Source organism: Giraffa tippelskirchi, chromosome 9, assembly GCF_054371585.1.
Source record: "Giraffa tippelskirchi isolate mGirTip1 chromosome 9, T2T-mGirTip1v1.2.pri, whole genome shotgun sequence".
NCBI lineage: Eukaryota > Metazoa > Chordata > Mammalia > Artiodactyla > Giraffidae > Giraffa > Giraffa tippelskirchi.
Window position 1 is genome coordinate 5,997,624 of NC_137283.1, and position 19,612 is coordinate 6,017,235.

Genomic DNA, 19,612 nt, shown 5'->3' on the forward strand with positions numbered 1-19,612 from the left:
GGTCAAAGAAGAAATCACAAGAGAAATCAGAACTTTATCTCAAGACTAATGAAAGTAGAAACACATGCCAAAATGTATGGGATGCTGTAAAAATGGTGTTAATGAGGAAATATATAGCTATAAATACTTGCGTTTGTAAAGCTCTGAGATCAGTAACCTTTGAACCTTAAGAAACAAGCTAAATAAAACTAAACCCATAGCTAACAGAAGGAAATAATAAAAGTATTAGCATAGACGTAAACAAATATTTCATGCAAAGGTGAGCACAATAAAGGACAGAAATGGTGTGGACCTAACCAAAGCTGAAGATACTAAGAACAGGTGGCAAGAATACACAGAAGAACTTTACAAAGCAGGTCTTCACGACCCAGATAGCCATGATGGTGTGATCACTCACCTAGAGCCAGACATCCTGGAGTGTGAAGTCAAGTGGGCCTTAGGAAGCATCACTACAAGCAAAGCTAGTGGAGGTGATGGAATTCCAATTGCACTATTTCACATCCTAAAAGATGATGCTGTGAAAGTGCTTCAATCAATATGACAGCAAATCTGGAAAACTTAGCAGTGGCCACAGGACTGGAAAAGGTCAGTTTTCATTCCAATCCCAAAGAAAGGCAATGCCAAAGAATGTTCAAACTATCACACAGTTGCACTCATCTCACATGCTAGTAAAATAAGGCTCAAAGTTCTCCAAGCCAGGCTTCAACGTACTTGAACCACGAACTTCCAGATCTTCAAGCTGGATTTAGAAAAGGCAGAGGAACCAGAGATCAAATTGTCAACATCCATTGGAGCAGTGAAAAAGCAAGAGAGTTCCAGAAAAACAGCTACTTCTGCTTTATTGACTACGCCCAACGCCCTTTGACTATATACAACAAACTGGAAAATTCTTCAAGAGATGGAAATACCAGACCACCTGAGAAGTTTGTATGCAGGTCAAGAAGCAACAGTTAGAACTGGACATGGAACAACAGACTGGTTCCAGATTGGGAAAGGAGTACATCAAGGCTGTATATTATGTCACCCTGCTTATTTAATTTATATGCAGAGTATATTATGAGAAATGCTGGACTGGATGAAGTACAAGCTGGAATTAGGATTGGCAGGAGAAATATCAACAACCTCAGATATGTATATGACACCACCCTTATGGCAGAAAGAGAAGAACTAAAGAGCCTCTTGATGAAAGTGAAAGAGGAGAGTGAAAAAGTTGGCTTAAAACTCAACATTCAGAAAACTAAGATTATGGCATTCGGTCCCATCACTTCATGGCAAATAGATGGGGAAATAGTGGAAACAGTGACAGACTTTATTTTCTTGGGCTTCAAAATCACTGCAGATGGTGACTGCAGCCATGACATTAAAAGATGCTTGCTCCTTGGAAGAAAAGCTATAACCAACCTAGACTGCATATTAAAAAGCAGAGACATTACTTTGCCAACAAAGGTCTGTCTAGTCAAAGCTATGGTTTTTTGTAGTCATGTATGGATGTGAGAGTTGGATTATAAAGAAAGCTGAGCGCTGAAGAACTGATGATGCTTTTGAACTGTGGTGTTGGAGAAGACTCTTGAGAGTCCCTTGGACTGCAAGGAGATCAAACCAGTCCATCCTAAAGGAAATCAGTCCTGAATGTTCACAGGAAGGACTGATGTTGAAGCTGAAACTCCAATCCTTTGCCACCTGATGTGAAGAACTGAGTCACTGGAAAAGACCCTGATGCTGACCAAGATTGAAGGCAGGGACAGAAGGGGATGGTAGAGGGTGAGATGGTATCACCAACTCGATGGACATGAGTTTGAGCAAGCTCCAGGAGTTGATGATGGACAGGGAAGCCTGGCTTGCTGCAGTCCATGGAGTCAGAGTCAGACATGACTGAGCAACTGAACTGAAACAAAATAGAGGAAGTCTCACTTGCAGATTTTGAAACTGGTACTGGCATAAAATCACAGACATATACCAGTGGAACAGACTAGGGAGTCCAGGAATAAACCCTTCACAGATGATCAAATGATTTTTGATAAGACAACCATTCAATGGGGAAAAGAGTGTTTCCAACAAATGGTCCCAGGAAAACAGGATATTGATACGCAGAGTCATAAAACTGGACACTTAGCTAACACCATATACAAAAGTTCACTTGAACTGGATCAAAAATGTAAAACATAAGAGCTAAAACGATGAAACTCTTAGAAGACAACATAAGAGGAAAACTCCATGAAATTATAGACTTGGCAATAATTTCTTGGATACGATATCCAAAGCACAAGATGAGCCACCTGGGAAGCCCAGGAAAAAACTGGACTTCACCAAAGTTAAATACTTTTGTACATCAAAGGACAGTTACCAACAGAGTGAAAAGGCAACCCACAGAATGGGAGGAAATATTTTCAAATCATGTATATTAACAATATATAAAAGAACGCAATTAGAAACTGTGCAAAGGACTTTAACAGACATTTCTCCAGAAGATACACAAATGGTCAAAAAATACATGGGAAAGACGCTCAGCATCACTAAAAATCATTAAGGAAATGCAAGTCAAACCCACAATGAGATAACTGTTCACACCCATTAGGATGATTGTTGTAAAAACAACACAATTCTGCAGAGGCACAAAGGTGGCTTTCAAGGTGTGGACAAACAGGTTTCTTTCCCCAGGCAGTGGGTACATGGGTGTTTATAATTATTCCTGAAACTGTAATATGTTTTATGTAATTCTTTATATGATGTTTTACAACATTTTAAAAGGCAAAATGAACTCCCCCCGCCACCATGACCAAAAAAAAAAAGCGATGGATCTCCATTTTTTACCTCCCAGATGGTTTATGCTCTGGTCTAAGACTGGAACATCTAAAAACACCACAGTGATTACTTTGCAGTCTCCTCATTAAAGGCTTCCCTCTCAAAATACATCTACTCTGCTTTTCCTCTCAGAAATAAAATGATTCCACTTTCTTCTCCCAGATGTCTTAAGACAATGAACTGGAACAGGCTTACCTTATCGTTTTGCCTGATAAGTTGCTTCTCAAAACAAGACCATTCCCTGGATATAAGTTAAATTTTCTTATGACCTTATCAGAAAATATCCATATATGATATTTAATGTGTTTAAAACACTGTTTTGATGGAAATACAATGGCTGTTCACATCAAATGAACACTAATCAATAAAATATGAGTTCATGCAGAGCCACCAGTTCCAACAGAACTTGGGAATCCCTGAAAATCAAGCACACACAAATAAGTATAGTATTTAATCGAAATATATTTGTCTAATGTCTACAAAGTGTGAACAATTGGTCTTAAGAAAGCAGACGAAAGGCACAGAATTAGTATTACTACAGAGAAGCATTCATGCTACTGGATTGTATAAATATTCTCAGAGTGGCACAGTAAAAAATAAGCATTAAGCAAAGATCAAATACTTCATTTTCTCCTTGCTTTATATTCTGGTCATGTCTTGACCTCATTTGTAAGGGCTGAAGACTGAAACTGAACTAAAACCATGGAACACTTATGCAGGCTGTATGGATGTTTTAATCACAGTGGTTTCCTTGCAGAGTTTGGGTCAAACAAGAGAGGGAGATGCGATTAAAAAAAAAAAATTCACTGGGTATTCTTTTCTCTTTCCCCAAACAAAACACAAGGCTGTGGTAATGCATGTTTGTACGGGCATGCGTCTATCTCACTTCTAAAGCCCTTTTTCCAAAGATAAAAGTAGTGAAGTCTCCATAGGACTTGTTTTCTACCATGAAAGCAGCAGCTTCTGAAACCTGTATGACTAGCGCTTTGAGCGTAAGAAATCATCAGAGAGCTTCTGGGGCAAGGATGTGGGAGGACCATCCCAAGGCAGACCTGGCTGTGGGCTCCCCCAGGGGGCGTTCCATCCGGGAAGGCTCCAGCCTACACCTTTAACAGCTTCCTGCCTACTCCTCATCCCGCAGGAGATGCAGATGATCTGTCTTGAGCATGGACAAACAACGCAGTTGGGGGCAGAGTGGGAATCACAGCCATGATGTGAAGTGGCAGCCCCCTTCCACCAGGCACGAGACACCTCTCACCAGACGGACGGCGGTCCAGCCATGCCCGTTCACTTTCATCTGGACAGGCCTTGTCGACTGGAGAATACTTTATAAGTGCAAAACATTTTTTGGCAAAAGTGAAAACTAGAAAACTTGAAACCTCATTGATAAAAAAGAGCTCATAATCACCCACGTCGCTGTTGGTAAGTGCGGTATTTCTGTGTGTAGGGATACCCAGCAGACGGAGCACATGCGTGTGAACAGACAGTGTGCGGGAGCTCTGCACACACACACATGCACACGCAAGCCCGATGGCTCTTGAATAAGCTCAATCCCACAGCAGAGTCTGGGGGCGCATCGTTCACACAGTCTCTCTCTCAGGTACCGTGTCTTGAGTGTGCTCAGGTGGTCCCAGGGAAGACCAGCAGAACCTTGATACCGTACCGCTTTTAATGCCTACAAAATCAGGGCGATTTCTGAAAGCTCTGCATCTCTGCCCATCAGTGTGCCTTCCACAGGGGGTTGAAGTACACCCAGCCGTCACCCTGCAAGAGACAGGAGGACACATCAATACGTGGAGACCTGTCCGTGAGGCGAGCGGAGAAGCAAAGGGATCCTCCCTGCCCAGCCCCTAGGGCCCTGGAGCAGCGCTGGCTCCCACCAGCCTGTGCCCCGGCCTCGCTCCTCATGACCCCTCCGCAGCCCAGCTGCTTTCTAGAGCCCACACGACCTTTGCATCTGCCACCCACGAAATGACCAAAACAACAAAAGAGGAGCCGGGCGGCCTGTTTGGTTTCCATCAAGGAAGATTAATTGGCCCAAAAAGAAAAAGCACCTTGAAACAGCAGGACAGGAGGAAAAAAGGAAGGTATTTGGATGGAGGGACAGGGAAGAGAAAACACAAGGCCCTGAGTAGGAGGAACCTGCCCAAACCAAGGACTTGACAGCCCACTAAAGGCACATGGCAGGCAGCAGTCACAAAGGCGCCAGCAGCTCAGGAGACGACCCCGGTCCCACACGGAACCGGTGAGGAAAAGCCGAGGCTCCAGGGGGCGTGGGAGCTGGCGCCAGCCTAGAGGAGCGTCCCGCAGGGCGACCAGCTGGGGTGGGCTGTATCCTTTGGGTATCCCCCAGCCTCCTGCTCGAGACTGGCTCTTATTACACCCTCTAGGGGGAGAAGATTGGAGCTTGCTGTCATTTTACTTCTTCACGTGCAGCGTTCCACGAAGCCAAGCCAAGTAGTTGTCTCTGAGAGATGAGATCTACCTCACAGTAGGATCCCGGGGGATCTCGTGATGGTTACTTGGATGTGTCGACGTGACCGGCCCCAAGTTTTGTTTTGTTTCTGGGCCTGAGAGTAAGGGTGTTTCTGGAGGAGGGTGGCACGTGGGTTGGTGGGCGGGGTGTGGGAGATACCCCGCCCCCATGTGAGGGGAGGGGGTAATCCCGTCTGCCCTGGCCGGAATGGAACTGAAGGTGGAGGAGGTAAGGATCGACCTTGTCTTTCCTGCCTCACTCATCTGGACTTCTGCCCTTGAGCTGAGGTTCACACCATCAGCTCCCTGGGTCTCAGGCTTTGGATTGAATAAACCACTGGCGTTCCTGCAGTTCCAGCTTGCAGCCCATAGATCTCGTGGCTTCTCAGCCTCCACAATCTCATCATAAAGCTACGTGAACTTCTATCTCCTGGTGGTTCTGTGCTGTTTCTCTGGAGAACCCTAACTAATAGAGAATCACCTGCCCTGGGCACGACCTCCAGACAGAGGCCTGCTCACAGGGTCCCCAAGCAGGCTTCCTGTCTAAAGCAGCAGCCCACAGCCCTGGTTCCAGCCTCCGGGAGACGGTCCCAGCCCACCTCATGGTCACCTCGCTCCCTGCAGCCTCCCAGCTACTTGGAGCCAGCCTTCCACAGAGCGGAAGTCAGACACCACCAGCGCCCGGACATGCAAAGTCCAGACCGACTTCCACTGGCTCTCAGGGTTTGCATTTTTAAGATTCCTTGACACCAGCTGAGTATCTGATCTCAGAAACATTCCGATTTCTGGCTTCTCGTGAAGACCTGGGTAATGGGCCTGTGATGGCCCGGAGGTGAGCAGCATCCACCGCTTCAGGTACAGACTGGGGTCTGCCTGGTCCCCACCGGCCTGCTTCTCACTGATTTTCTCAGACTGCGGACCGCCTGCCTGGAAACTGGCTGCTGCATTTCTGTTGTTTCCAGTTATGTTCTCAGGATGCTGCTCAGCCGCGCCCCCAACAACTGGGCACATGGTGCTTTGACCAGCAGGTGGGCAGGGTTGTGGGGGGGGATCCCCAGGATTCATGGAGACCTGGGACAAGCCTCCCCCACCCCACCACTGGTCTCTCCCTCTAAGTCCATGCCATTGACCCCACAAGACGCAAAGCTCTAAAAACGTGCTTGTCATTAGGAAGGTTCCAACCTCCCCAGGTGAGGAGATGGGCTGGGAAGCCCTTTCCCATTAATCTGCCATAGGAGACAGAGCAGCGGGTCTGCGATCTCCGTTAAGCGCTACGTGTCCAGAGCCGCGGCCCCCGTGTGCGCCTCCCCACGGGCAGGTGCGCTTTTCTGATGATGACCTGAGAGCAGCCAGCACTCAGGAACACCGGGACCGCGGCCACGGTACCCAGTCCTCCCCCTCCCTCCCTGCCTGTCGTACGGCGGTGACTGGGGACAGCTGGCCGGGTCACCTCCTGGATGAAGTACTTGGGCCGCCAGGGTGCGTGGAGGTTCTCCCGCTTCCGCTCCTCCGCACGCTGCTTCTCCTCCAGCCGCCGCTTCTGCTCTGTGGCCGCCTCCATGTCCCCTAGGCGCAGGCATCGGGTCACTTCCCGCCAGAGGTTCCTAGGGGAACATGAGGGGACAGTTAGCAGTCAGGCAGGGCCAGCGGCCCGAGGCTGCGGTCCCAGGTGAGGAGGGGCCGGAGCCCTATCTGCACCCACATCTGAATCCCCTCTCCCCTCCCAGGCTCTGAGCGCCCCGGGGACCAGTATAGGGATGACGGGAGGAATCCTGCTGCTGCTACAGAAAGAATCCACGGCAGACCCTGCCACACGGCGGGTACCTCATTTATAAGCGGTTTACATTAACTCATCATCACAACACCCCAGTGACACAGATGTGGAGGACCCACCACCTGCCCGTGTCTACATGCAAAGTTGGACACATTCATTCATTCATGCATTCATTTACTGCAGAAGCCATCAGCTCCCCTCCTCGGGAAACACCTCCCCCCTAGTCCCACTCTGTGCCAGAGCTCAGTTGGGGGACGCATTTAGGTGAAGGGGACACTCCCTCACTTATTCGTATCAGGATCCGCCCAGATTCCGCACAGAGGAAACAGCAGACTTCTCCACAGCTAGCATCCCCTCCCTGGCTTTGGGAACACGGATGCCTCTGCAGCAGGCTGAGCACAGGTTCCCCATTAGCTCCTGGGCCAGGGAGTCAGCCGTGGAGTGGCCGAGCCGTCCAAGACAGCAGCCTCCTGGGGAGTCCACGTCCAGGACGGGAGCTGGGTTCAGGCTGCAGAGGCCAGACTGCCCACCACCCCCCTACCACACAAAGTGCCGGGGACAGTGGCATCCCGGCCCCCAGCGCACACAGGAGAAAGCTCTGGAGCGGGGCCGAAAGCCGGGTCCAACCGGCCTCACAGCCCTCACTCTTTCTACCGTACCCTGAGCGCTTAGGAGGGAAGAGGTGGGCTCAAAGAGGAAAGGGCGGTGGGGAAGCAGACAGGGAGGGCTGGCTGCTGCCTCAAATTGGCTTTTCCGTTGCCCCCACCTTCAACACACATCTCGTGCAGAGGGAACGACTGGGTGCCTGGACATCCAGGGTGGGGGTGCTCCCAGGGCAGGACTTCCCCTGACAAGTCCCATCATAGGATAGTGGCCTCAAAACTAGAGGGCAGAGAGCCCCCGGGGCTGGAGACGGGCTGTTGAGCAAGGAGCCGGCCCCACGTCAAGGGCTCAGCCCAGACATTCACAGGCTCCCACCCAGAGCCCCTTGGAGGGGCAAGGCCAGGGTTTGCTGGGGAAGGCGCTGAACTTCAGGCCAAAATCCAGGGCAGAAAAGCTTTCAGGGCTGGGAGGGTAGGAGCAGGTCAGCGTGAAAAGCAAAAAGGAAGCCCAGGGGAGCCCTCGTGGAGAGCAGGGAGGTCCTGGTGGCCGGGGGTGGTCAGGCTCGGGGCATCGGGAGCACGCTGGCGGGTGTGGCTGATGAAGAGCAGCTTCCCCTCCCCTAGTGGGGCAGGGGTTCCCTTCCACGGGGCAGGTGGGGGCCGAGGCCACCGGGTGGTCCTGCCTTGGCCTCCGTGGGTGGGGCCCGGCTGGCCAGCGTATAAGCGGGCTCAGGTGCTCCAAATGGCAGGCGCCACACCTCTGGGCCATTCCCACCATGGAAAACAAGGTGGGCGGCTGGGTTTGCCGACAGCCCAGCTCCAGGTGGCAGGGAAGTGCACGTGTGTGAGACAAGAAGCGTCAGCCCCCGCCTCTCTCTCCCGTGCCACACTCCAGCTCCCACCTGCTCTGCTCCAGGCAGAGGCCTGAGCTCCCGGCTCGAAGAGGCTTCCTAAGGACCAGCTAAGCCACGGACGTCCTTGGAAGCTCAGCTCACGGGAATCACAGTTCAATTCTCAACAGCCACACCAGAAACACGTGGGGCTGTGACAGGAACCGCAGGGCTCCTGACGGGGGGAGGCGTCATCGGAGGCCACGGGGGCGGGGGACTCGTCCCATCACAGCTCACTGGGCTGGGTTCACGCCCTCCCTTCCGACACGGAGAAGGTTACACTGTGATCAACGAGCACCGTGGACGACTCCTAGCTCGAAGCTCCATTTGCAGGACACCGTAGCCCTCTTTCTAGTAAACTTGGTGACAGTGTATGATTTACACACACTGGTATCCCTGGCTTCATTTCCACACAATAAGCACTTTTCCACTTGGCTGAACTCCTGGATTAAAAAATTTTAATGGCATATTTCCAGAAGATTCTGCCTCTATACCTGCATAAACATCACGTTAAGTGGCTGCACAATATTCATATGACAGAGTGGATTCTCCTTTACTCACTTAACCATTCTCCAAATCACTGCACTGTTAGATGGTTTCTTTTTCTTTGTTAATTAAAAAAAAAAAAACACCCAAATTTCATTTTTAAAACCTTCTGTGAATTGAAGGAGTCTCCCTTAGATGCGATTCCCAGAAGCAGACTACAAGATAAAGGAGAAGTCACGAATTTAAAGCTACTGGTCCCTGCAGCGAACCTGGCACCTTCCTGCACGAGACACAGAGTGTCAATTTTATCCCAGTTTTGTCAGCACAGAATTTTTTTAAAATTACGTAGCTAATCTGGTTATAAAAAAAAGTATCTCATTGCTTAATTGCCTGGTTTTTTGATCACTAGCATCTCTCTGTACTTAACTTAGTGGTTAAGTAACAGACCAGCAGAGCTGACAAATTCTTGTAAGACAGGCAGTCAAGTCCGGGCAGGCTGTCTTCACCTCCTACCCCGTGACTGCAGAACAACTACACTGAAAGCGACAACCGGTCTATTCCTAAGTGACGCAGAGAGGATAACTCAGGTTTCTAAAGGAATCAGAACATTCTGGCCCCATCCCATGGGACTTCCTCTCTGCCCTTGGGTCGTGTGCTGAGGACGACAGGGCTGGTCCCCACCTGGACTCCATGGGGCCCTGCTTCTCCAGGGGTCGGATCTTCTTGGGGTACACGGGCAGTGTGGTCGTGTCGATGACCTTGGTCTCCCCGTTGCTGTAGGTGAACTCCAGGGCCCCGCTCCACTCCCCGTGGGCTTTGCACACAATGGTGTTGGTGGGGGTGTGCTTCACTTCCGCCGTGACCCTGAATTAACGGAGCGTGGGATGAACACACTTGGTGAGATTATCAGAACACAGACTGACTTCTAAAGGTGTGCTCACGGTGAGCGATTATTTTTTTTTTTTTTTACGGGGCTGCTCTTTTACTCAAAGACTAGCTCTTAAAATGTGATCTCACATCCTTGAGCAGATAAGGACAGCATCAGTGGGCAAACAGGTAGGTCTGAATCAAGTCTAAGGATACCGCAGTTAACTTAGTTTTTTTTAATTGAAGTATGCTTAATTTACAATGCTGTGTTAGTTTCAAGAAAACGGTGTTTCATATAGTTACACACACATACATGGACATGCATATATATTTTTTCAGAGTCTTTTCACTGATAGGTTTATAATAAGATACTGAGTTCCCTGTACTATACAGTAGGTCCTTGTTGTTTACCTGTTTTATATAAAGTACATATATGTTAATCCCAAAGTCCTAATTTATACCCCCTCAGTTTTCTCAGTTTGTTTTCAATTAATATTGCTTTACTGATTTTTGGCAATAAATTAGGTAGGTTAGGATGATACATGCTTTATTGCTCTTTAGTGTGAGTTGTTTAGTTGAATCTCATCAATTTCTTAGTTTTGATAAACATGCAAAGGTTTTACAAAGTGTTATTATTGGGGTGGAAATCACCCTTCTTCCTCCAATAGCATCTGCAGTGTACATGTGGGGACCTCGCTGGCAGTCCAGTGGTTAAAATCCCACACTTCCACTGCAAGGTGGTGGGCCTGACCCTGGTGGAACTAGGGTCACTGGTCAGGGAACTAGATCTGCATGCTGCGGAGTGTGGCCAAAATTTTTTTTTAGTAGTAATAATAATAGTGTACATTTCAACCACCAAAAGAACGTAAGAGACTCAGGAGAACTTTTCAATCACTAACCGAGGCCGACTCCCTGCAGCCTGGTTTACAAGGGTCCCGGTGGAGGTGTGTGGACTCTCGCCTCACCCACCCAGCCCGGGGACTCGGGGACACAGGGACTCAGCTCTTGGTGAAGGCAGAGCCCACCCCCCTCTCCCTAGGAGCCTGCTGCGGGCAGAATAACACAGCAGGAATGGGAGGTGGAGGAGCCCGGGTCCTCTTTTCTTAAAAGCCACACTCTGGATGAATTTGGAGTTTCTGAACATAGGCCTGGACACAGCTGGGGGCCCAGGGTGTAGCCAGGATCCTCTGGCAGATCCTGTGGGAAGGGTGTCTGTGCTGAGCTGGTAATGCTTTAACAACGGGTTCGCCACGAGGCAAATGCCTGGTTTGCAGCCCCTTCTGTGAATTTCTTCCCTGCCCTAACCTTGGCAGATCTCAAGCCACCAGACAGGATGAAGGGCCGCAGAGCTGGGGAGAATACTTCACAGAGTTGGCTCTTAGGAGCCAGTGTGTCCAGCTCCAAAATGGCCAGGAGGGCATCCACTTTCCGGGGGACACTCCAACACCCCTAGGTGAATGCCATCCAGACCAACTTTCCAAGAGAAAGGTTTAAGACGGGGGGCTTGCTTATCCAGGGATCTGCTCCAAAGGGGGAGAATCTTATAACCAGAACCATGAAAACAAGGTGATGCTCCGCTCCAACAGCGGCTCTCTCCTTCCATTTCTTAAGACATGCTTCCTAGCTTCTCAAAGGAGAGAAGCAGTCCTGCTCTCAGAGATACGGGATTCAGGATGTTGTATGGAGCTCATGGACCAACTGTATCAGAACAGGTCAGGCGGAGGCCTGGGGAGCGAGAGGTGACAATGACCCCAGAAGCCCTCTGTTCTCTGCCCTGTGTTCGGCCAGCACCTCACCAGACTGGGAAGGGTTCAGAACTCTGCCCCAGGAGACCCGTCATCTGAAAAGACCCATTCACTGGATTTTGATTATCAATGCCTCTCCCGGCTGGAGCCCAGTCTTCGGATGGAGAGGAGAGACCTGGGGCCTCGTGGTCAGATGGACCCGGAGCCGTCCCTGGCCGCCTCCTACCTGTGGACCTTGCCCCCGTAGAAAGGCTTCGTGTGGAAGATGACGGTGGCCGCGTACCCAGTCTTGGCACAGGTGATGCTGACTTTGCCTCCGAGCTCCACCCATGGGATGGTGAGGATGGACCGGGCGTAGGCGCTGGGCAGGGTGAACACATACTCCTCCCCGTGCTCCAGGAGCCGCAGCACGCCTGGGGAGACGGGGCGCGTCAGGCCGCCCGTGACGGGAGAAGGGCAGCTGCTGAGACCGAGCGGGACCCCCGTTCCTCATCGGCAAGACCCCAGCCTCCCTGACCTTCCTGGAGGTCTAAAGGGCAAACCCGAACAGTTGCTCACTGAGAAAGGAGGAGCAGCCTGGACATGGAAACAACCCACACGCCTATCGAGAGATGAATGGACTGGGAAGATGTGGTGCGCGTATACGACGGAATATCCGCCATAAAAAAGAAATCGAGTCATTCACAGAGATGTGGACAGACCTAGAGTCTGTCACATGGAGTGAAATCAGTCAGAAAGAGAAAAACAAATACCATATATTAACACATACATGCAATCCAGAAAAACAGTGCAGATGGACCTAGTTTCAGGGCAGGAATAGAGACACAGACGTAGACAGTAGGCATGTGGACCCTGCACACAGCCTCACCTTGTCAGCAACCCCGCCCTTGAACTACTGAATTCCTCATCCCATCCTCCTGGGTTGGGACACACCTTTTGGAGGCCACAGACCCACCGTGTCCTCCTTTGCTGGGCAAAGCAATAAAGCTATTCTCTTCTACGTCACCCAAAACTTGGCTTCTGAGATTTGATTTGGCACCAGGGCATAGAACCTGAGCTTGCAGCATTACTGGGGACCAGAAGGTACAAAGATGAGAAACCAAACCTGCTCCTGCCACAGATGTCACACCTCCCACCTCTGCAAAGGTCAGCTGCCTACCCGCCATTCATCTGACCTGGAAGGAGAGACTTCCCTGGGGAAGGGACACAGGAGCTGGGTTAAGGGCTGAGCTGGGGAAGAGGGGAGGGGAAAGTATCAGGTTAAAGAAGGCATGTGCAAAGGCCCTGTGGTGGGAAGGAGCCAGGTGAGCATGCAGTGTGGGGGAAGGGAGCTGAGAAAAGGCCCCTGGGGGAGAAAGGGAGGTGGTGGGCAGAAGTGTGGAGGCTGCTCGGTCTACAGGGGCCAGACTGAATCTTTAAACTTCGAAAAAGCCTGTTAACGAGTTCTGCCTTTATCCTGAGGGCAACAGAGACAACCTCAAAGGTTCTCAGGAAGTGAGAAATCAGAGTGCACTGCTGCCGTCACCACCTAGGGGAGTCCACCCTGGAAGCCAAGCACTAGACTTGGAGAACTCTGATCCCCTTGCAACAGTCCAAATGATATGGGGTTCTCTCTTTTTCTAGGGAAAAGAATGATAGTTTGGATCAAGTTCTCAAAGGCCGCTGTGACCACCGCTGCACGCACCATCTCCCCAGGCTGCTAGACGGCGGGTGCATCAGCATCCAGCTCCTGCCTACTGGGCTCCCCCACTGAGGGCCAGCACCTCCCTACCTGGCGGAGGCCTGGGAACCAGCAGGATGGGCTTATTGAGGTTTGCTCTGTGTGAGAGCCTTCTCGGCCTCCCACCCCACCCTGGGGCTCTGCTTCCTGTAGAAATGCCCTCCTAGCTCCACTCCTGTCCATGTTGGCTGGCAATGGGCAGGGGCACCGAGAGCCTCAGGACAGCCAGTGTGCCCTTCGGCCAGATCCACGCGACCAGAAGCATCAGTGATGTCCCCTCCCTGGGTCTCTGGTTCCTCCACCGGGAAGAATAAAGAGGCTCAATGCACCCTGGGGACCCTTTCTGGCTGCCTGGCGCTCTGGGGGCTTCACAACTACTCACTGAGCATTCCTCAGTGAGAATGAAGCGATGAAAACTCAGCTGGTACTTCTCTCTGAGGCCAGATAAGCATCTAAATCAACAGTCCTAGGTACTACTCAGCCATGAAAAGAATAAAATCACATTTTCAGCAACATGGATAAAACTAGAGATGATCACACTACGTGAAGTAGCTCAAACAGAGAAAGACAAACCCCACATGGTACCACTTACATGTGGGGTCTAAACTATGACACAATGAACTTATCTATGAAACACTCTGCTTATTCAACTTACATGCAGAATACGTCGTGTGAAATGCCAGACTGGATGGATCACAACCTGGAATCAAGATTGCCAGGAGAAATATCAACAGTCTCAGACGGTACCACTCTAAAGGCAGAAAGCAAAGAGGGACTAAAGAAAGTGGAGAGTGAAAAACTGGCTTAAAACTCAACGTTCAAAAAACTAAGGTCATGGCATCCGGTCCCATCACTTCACTGCAAACAGATGGGGAAACAGTGGAAACGGTGACAGACTTTATATTTCTGGGCTCCAAAATCACTGCAGATAGTGACTGTAGCCATTAAATTAAAAGACGCTTGCTGCTTGGAAGAAAAGCATTGACAAACCTAGACAGCATATTAAAAAGCAGAGGCATCACTTTGCAGACAAGAGTCCATATGGTCACAGCTATGATTTTTCCAGTAGTCATGTAGAGATGTGAGAGTTGGACCATAAAGAAGTCTGAGTGCCGAAAAATTGATGCTTTAGAATTGTGGTATTGGAGAAGACTCTCAAGAGTTCTTTGGACAGCAAGGAGATCAAACCAGTCAGTCCTAAAGGAAATCAACCCTGAATATTCATTGGAAGGACTGATGCTGAAGTTGAAGATCCAATACTTTGGCCACCTGATGAGAAGAGCCGACTCACTGGAAAAGACCCTGATGCTGGCAAAGATTGAAGGCAGTAGGAGAAGAGGACAACAGAAAATGAGATGGCTGGATGGCATCACCGACTCAATGGACATGAATTTGAGCAAGCTCCAGGAGATGGTGAAGGATAGGGAAGCCTGGCGTGCTGCAGTCCATGGGGTCCCAAAGAGTCGGACAGAACTTAGTGACTGAACAACAACAGCAGCAACGGAACATAAAAAGACTCACAGATATGGAGAACAGAATTGTGGTCGCCAAGGGAGAGGGAGCTAAGGGAGACATGGATTGGGAGGCTGGGGTTAGCAGATGCAAACTGTTATATATAGGATGGATGAACAACAAGGTCCTTCTGTATAGCACAGGCAACTATATCCAGTATCCTGTGATAAACCGTAATGGAAAAGAATATGAAAAAGAATGTGTGTATATGTGTATATATGTAAAACTGAGTCACTTTGCTGTACAGCCGACAATAAAATTAAAATAAAATAAAAAAATCAATCAATCGAGCTAGAATTTGCCCAGCAGAGAGACACTGTGGGTGTGTCTGTGTCCCTTTCAGCTCTGGGGAGCTCGCCAGGAGAGTCTGAAGGTACAGAGGGGTCACGAGTGCTGAGTTTCCAAAGCCCACATCAAGATGTGCTGGGAAGAGTCACTCAATTTACTCTTGAAAACTCCTTGAATCGCCCATGAGCCACAGTTGATGGAACAAACCAGGCTTGTCCAGAACCCTCAACTTCACCCTGGGTTAAGCCCTGTAAAGTCAGACCTGCTGGCACATGGACAACAGGCTGTGTAAGCCCAGGGAACAGCTGCGTGCGTCTGGGGGTCACAGTCTCCCCCAGGGGCGCAGGATGCCCACAGGTAGGCACATGTAGACACGAAGATCCCTGAGAAAAGCAGACTTATGGGTCACTCAGGATTGCAGGGGCAGGACTGAGGGGCAGAGATCACAGCAACACTGAAATCTCTCCCTCTCACCCTCTTACATTACATGAATCCCTGTAACAAACGCACAGACAATGCAGCTCCACTCCACCAGCCACACCAAAATTCAGAGCACACTGACCTCTGCACCATCTTAAATTGCACCATCTTCCCCAGAGCCAGGCCTCAGGCCATCTCTCTCCTCGCTGTCCCTCCTCCCGCAGCCAAGCTACCCCAGGTGACCCCTGGGGCCCTGTCCTGAGATGCAGGTGAGGGTGGACCTGTGTCTCCCAGGAGGACCTGACCCTTGTCCCTTCTTACAGCTCCTGCTCAGGACCCTGGGGAAGTATGGGCAGGCCTGAGTTGCTTTCATTTTCAAGGCTACTTGTACCCTTCCTAGAATTAAGCTGTTCAAGATAGAGGCAGGTGGCAAGTTTCAGCTCATGCCAAATAGATCTGACACCAACAAGTCAAGAGGGACCCGAAGTGGGAGCTGGGGAGAATGAGGCCCCCGCTGACTCCCCCCCGCACCCCGGGTCTGCTCAGAAACCTCTGGTTCCCCGAGTGCCGCCACACCCTCGAGGTCTCAGGGCCTGCGGCAGTGAGGAGGGGCCCCGAGACCTGGAGGGGGAAGCTGTAGGTCCCTCCCTCACCTGCCTGCAAGGACCCGGAGAAGGCAGCTCTCTGTCCCCCATCCCTCTCCTCCTCGCTGCTGGACTACGCGGCAGTACAATCCTCCCAGGGGACTCAGGTGTCTCCGAGAGCACCACCCCACCCCTGCCGTCCACAATGGGCCCCTCTGTGGTCAGCCCTTCCAGCTTCGGGGACCCCAGCCCATTCACACATCCCGCGGTGGCCTCTGCAGAGCAGGAGCGTGCGCCAGCCGTGAGCGCCACGTGCTGGGCCTTCCTGGTCTCTTTCACGAGTATAAACTTGGTGAGCTAGGATCAGACAAGTGATAGTTTCTTCAGAATGTATTTACCTGGAGCATATGCCTGGAGATGGTTAGAGAGCATCACCAATTCAATGGACATGAACTTGGGCAAACTTTGGGAGATAGTGAAGGACAGGGAGGCCTGGCGTGCTGCAGTCCACGGGGTCACAAAGAGTCAGAAGCCAACTACACAACAACAACAAATGTCACCATTAAAAAAAAAAAAAAAAGTCTTAGATGAGACCTTCCCAGGTGGCTCAGGGGGTAAAGAATCTACCTGCAATGCAGGAGACACGGGTTCAATCTCTGGGTGGGAAAGATCCTCTAGCATAGGAAATGGCAACCTGCTGCAGTATGCTTGCCTGGAGAATCCTATGGAAGGATGAGCCCGGGGTCGGAGTCCATGGGGTCTCAAAGAATCGGGCGTGACTGAGCACAGATGAGACCTTAGGTCAGCAATCGCCAGCATTTCTGGCACCACACCAGGGACCGGTTTCATGGAAGAAAATCTTCATGGATGGGGGCTGGGGGTGGCGGTTTGGGGATGATTCAGGCACATTACATTTACCATGCACTTTATTCTATCATCACATCAGCTCCACCTCAGATTATCCGGCATCAGATCCTGGGGGTTGGGGACCCCTGTGTCATTCCAGGTCCTCCGTCCTTCACCAGCCTGGTGACCTTAACTCCTCTGCCCCTCAGCTGACACAGGGGTAACGGTACCCACACCTCATGGGGATGTGAAAAGGTGACCTCTGAAACTCAGCTAACAGCACACAGCTATGCCGCCAGGATACTGATCACCGCCCACTCTCTGGGCAGTGAATTCTTAGCAGTGGTTCTTCCGTGCGGGAATGAAGAGGAACTCACGAAGTCAGATGATGGGTGATGCTCGTGGGGGACGGGGAGCCAGGTGGGAGGCAGCCTCCACCCACCCAAATCAAGCTGAAATTTCCCTCCAGTCCACTGAAATCAGAGAAGCGAGCCCCAGAGCAAGGCTGATTTACTGCTCTGGTGAGAGCACCTTCCTGGGCTCTTTTCTGAAAACCCATAAATGTGTTCTCACTCATTAAATCATCAGCAATTAGGCCTTCTCAAGACTCTGCTTTCAAGACTGCATACAAAAACTTGTCCCTAATAACGAATAAAAGACTATATTAAAACTAGACTTGCAAATGGGCTCACAAATGAAAGCTCCTTTTTAATTGGCCTACGAGCTGAGAGAAGCTGAAAAACAGTGAATAATCCAGCCTTCTGGGCCATGGCTAGTCCTCAAACTGGGAGGTTTCTGCTTTAAATCCCACCAATTGATTTATCAATAAACATAAGGCCAAGAATGAAGACTTTGAAACTGACATAGCTAAAATAATTTTGAGGAACCAAAATATTCCAACAGGACGTTGACTCTGGAAAGAAAGCACAGAATCAAGGAAAGTGACTCCAGGGAACTAGTCTGCAGGCCTCATGGTGGCAGCCTTCATGGGCAAACCAGTCCCGGCCTGTCCCCACGGACCTGTGTACTGGGCGCTGGTCTGGAGTTCTGGGGTGCAGGGGTCTCCAGACCAGCTGGATGAGCTATGTCCCTAGCAATCTGGTGGGTGCCAAGCAGAGGGACCTGTGCCTCCTTTCACAGAGCGATATCACCTCGGGGGGTGGGGGGGGTGAACAGTGTCAGAGCTGCGGGACCATTCAGGGAGGTCTCTGGAAACTCAAGGTACAACGAAGCACTTGATAATGGCATTTTATCACAGCCAAACATGCCACAGCCTAAAGGCAATAATTTAAAGCTTCCATGGGACTTCCCTAGTGGGCCAGTGGCTAAGACTCCATGCTCCCAATGCAGGGGGCCCAGGTTCGATCTCTGGTCAGGGAACTAGATCCCTCGTGCTACAACAAAGATCCGACACAGCAAAATAAATTTTAAAAAATATTAAAAAAAAAATAAGATTAGCGCATGTAGTTAAGTACAAAATTTCAAGTGGACCCATCTAATTTTTAGAATGAAGGGCTGAAAAATGTCACTTCAAGCCCAATCAACACATTCACGGAATGTCCCGGATCAGTGCAAAGGCGGCAGTGAGGAAAAGAAAAACAACCCACCTTCCCCAGTGCCACCCACCCACAACCCACCCCTCAAAGGAGCCTTGAGCACAATAACCAGAATCCTGGAAGTTTGGTATTCTTAGGAGCATTTTCCTGATGGGAGAGACTGACTGAGGGGGAAACTGGGTCTTGTTCTGATGGGCAGGGCCATGCTCAGGAAATCTTTAAACCAATTTTCTGTTGATGGGCGGGGCTGTGTTCCCTCCCTGTAGTTTGACCTGAGGCCAAACTATGGTGGAGGTAATGAAGATAATGGCGGCCTCCTTCAAAAGGTCCCAAGCACACACTGCCATACTCAGTGCCCCTGACCCTGCAGCAGGCCACCACCGACCCCCGCCTCCACCAGAGAATCCTGGACACTCATGGGCAAGTCTGGGTCAGTCTCTTGTGGGGTCACTGCTCCTTTCTCCTGGGTCCTGGTGGGCATAAGGTTCTGTTTGTGCCCACCAAGAGTCTGTTTCCCCAGTCCTGTGTATGGGTCATGGTGGAGAGTTCTGACAAAATGTGGTCCACTGAAGAAGGGAATGGCAAACCACTTCAGTTTTTTTGCCTTGAGAACCCTGTGAACAGTATGAAAAGGCAATAAGACACTGAAAGATGAACTCCCCAGGTCGGTAGGTGGCCGATATGCTACTGGAGATTAGTGGAGAAATAACTACAGAAAGAAGGGATGGACCCAAAACAAAAACAACACCCAGTTGTGGATGTGACTGGTGATGGAAGTAAGGTCCAATGCTGTAAAGAGCAATATTGCATAGAAACCTGGAATGTTAGGTCCATGAATCAAGGCAAACTGGAAGTGGTCAAACAGGAGATGGCAAGAGTGAACATTGACATTTCAGGAATCAGTGAACTAAAACGGACTGGAATGGGTGAATTTAACTCAGATGACCATTATATCTACTACTGTGGGCCAGAATCCCTTACAAGAAATGGAGTAGCCATCACAGTCAATAAAAGAGTCCGAAATGCAGTACTTGGATGCAATCTC

The 19,612-nt window shown here is 50.2% G+C and overlaps 1 protein-coding gene across 16 annotated transcripts in view; it reads right to left on the bottom strand.

Annotated features, from left to right (window-relative positions):
• Positions 1 to 3,246: 3,246 nt before the first annotated feature.
• OSBPL10 (oxysterol binding protein like 10) overlaps positions 3,247 to 19,612 on the bottom strand; it is a 330,377-nt gene continuing 314,011 nt past the window's right edge. For 13 of the 16 annotated variants that reach the window (XM_081526990.1, XM_081526981.1, XM_081526980.1 and 10 more), the window contains 4 exons: positions 11,868 to 12,054; positions 9,711 to 9,893; positions 6,728 to 6,881; positions 3,247 to 4,566 (listed from right to left, as the gene is read on the bottom strand). In XM_081526990.1, coding sequence (XP_081383116.1) covers positions 4,522 to 4,566; positions 6,728 to 6,881; positions 9,711 to 9,893; positions 11,868 to 12,054 — 569 coding nt within the window. In that variant the 3' untranslated portion in view covers positions 3,247 to 4,521. The remainder of the gene's footprint in view (positions 4,567 to 6,727; positions 6,882 to 9,710; positions 9,894 to 11,867; positions 12,055 to 19,612) is intronic. The other 3 variants (XM_081526977.1, XM_081526985.1, XM_081526986.1) reach the window with 1 other exon arrangement.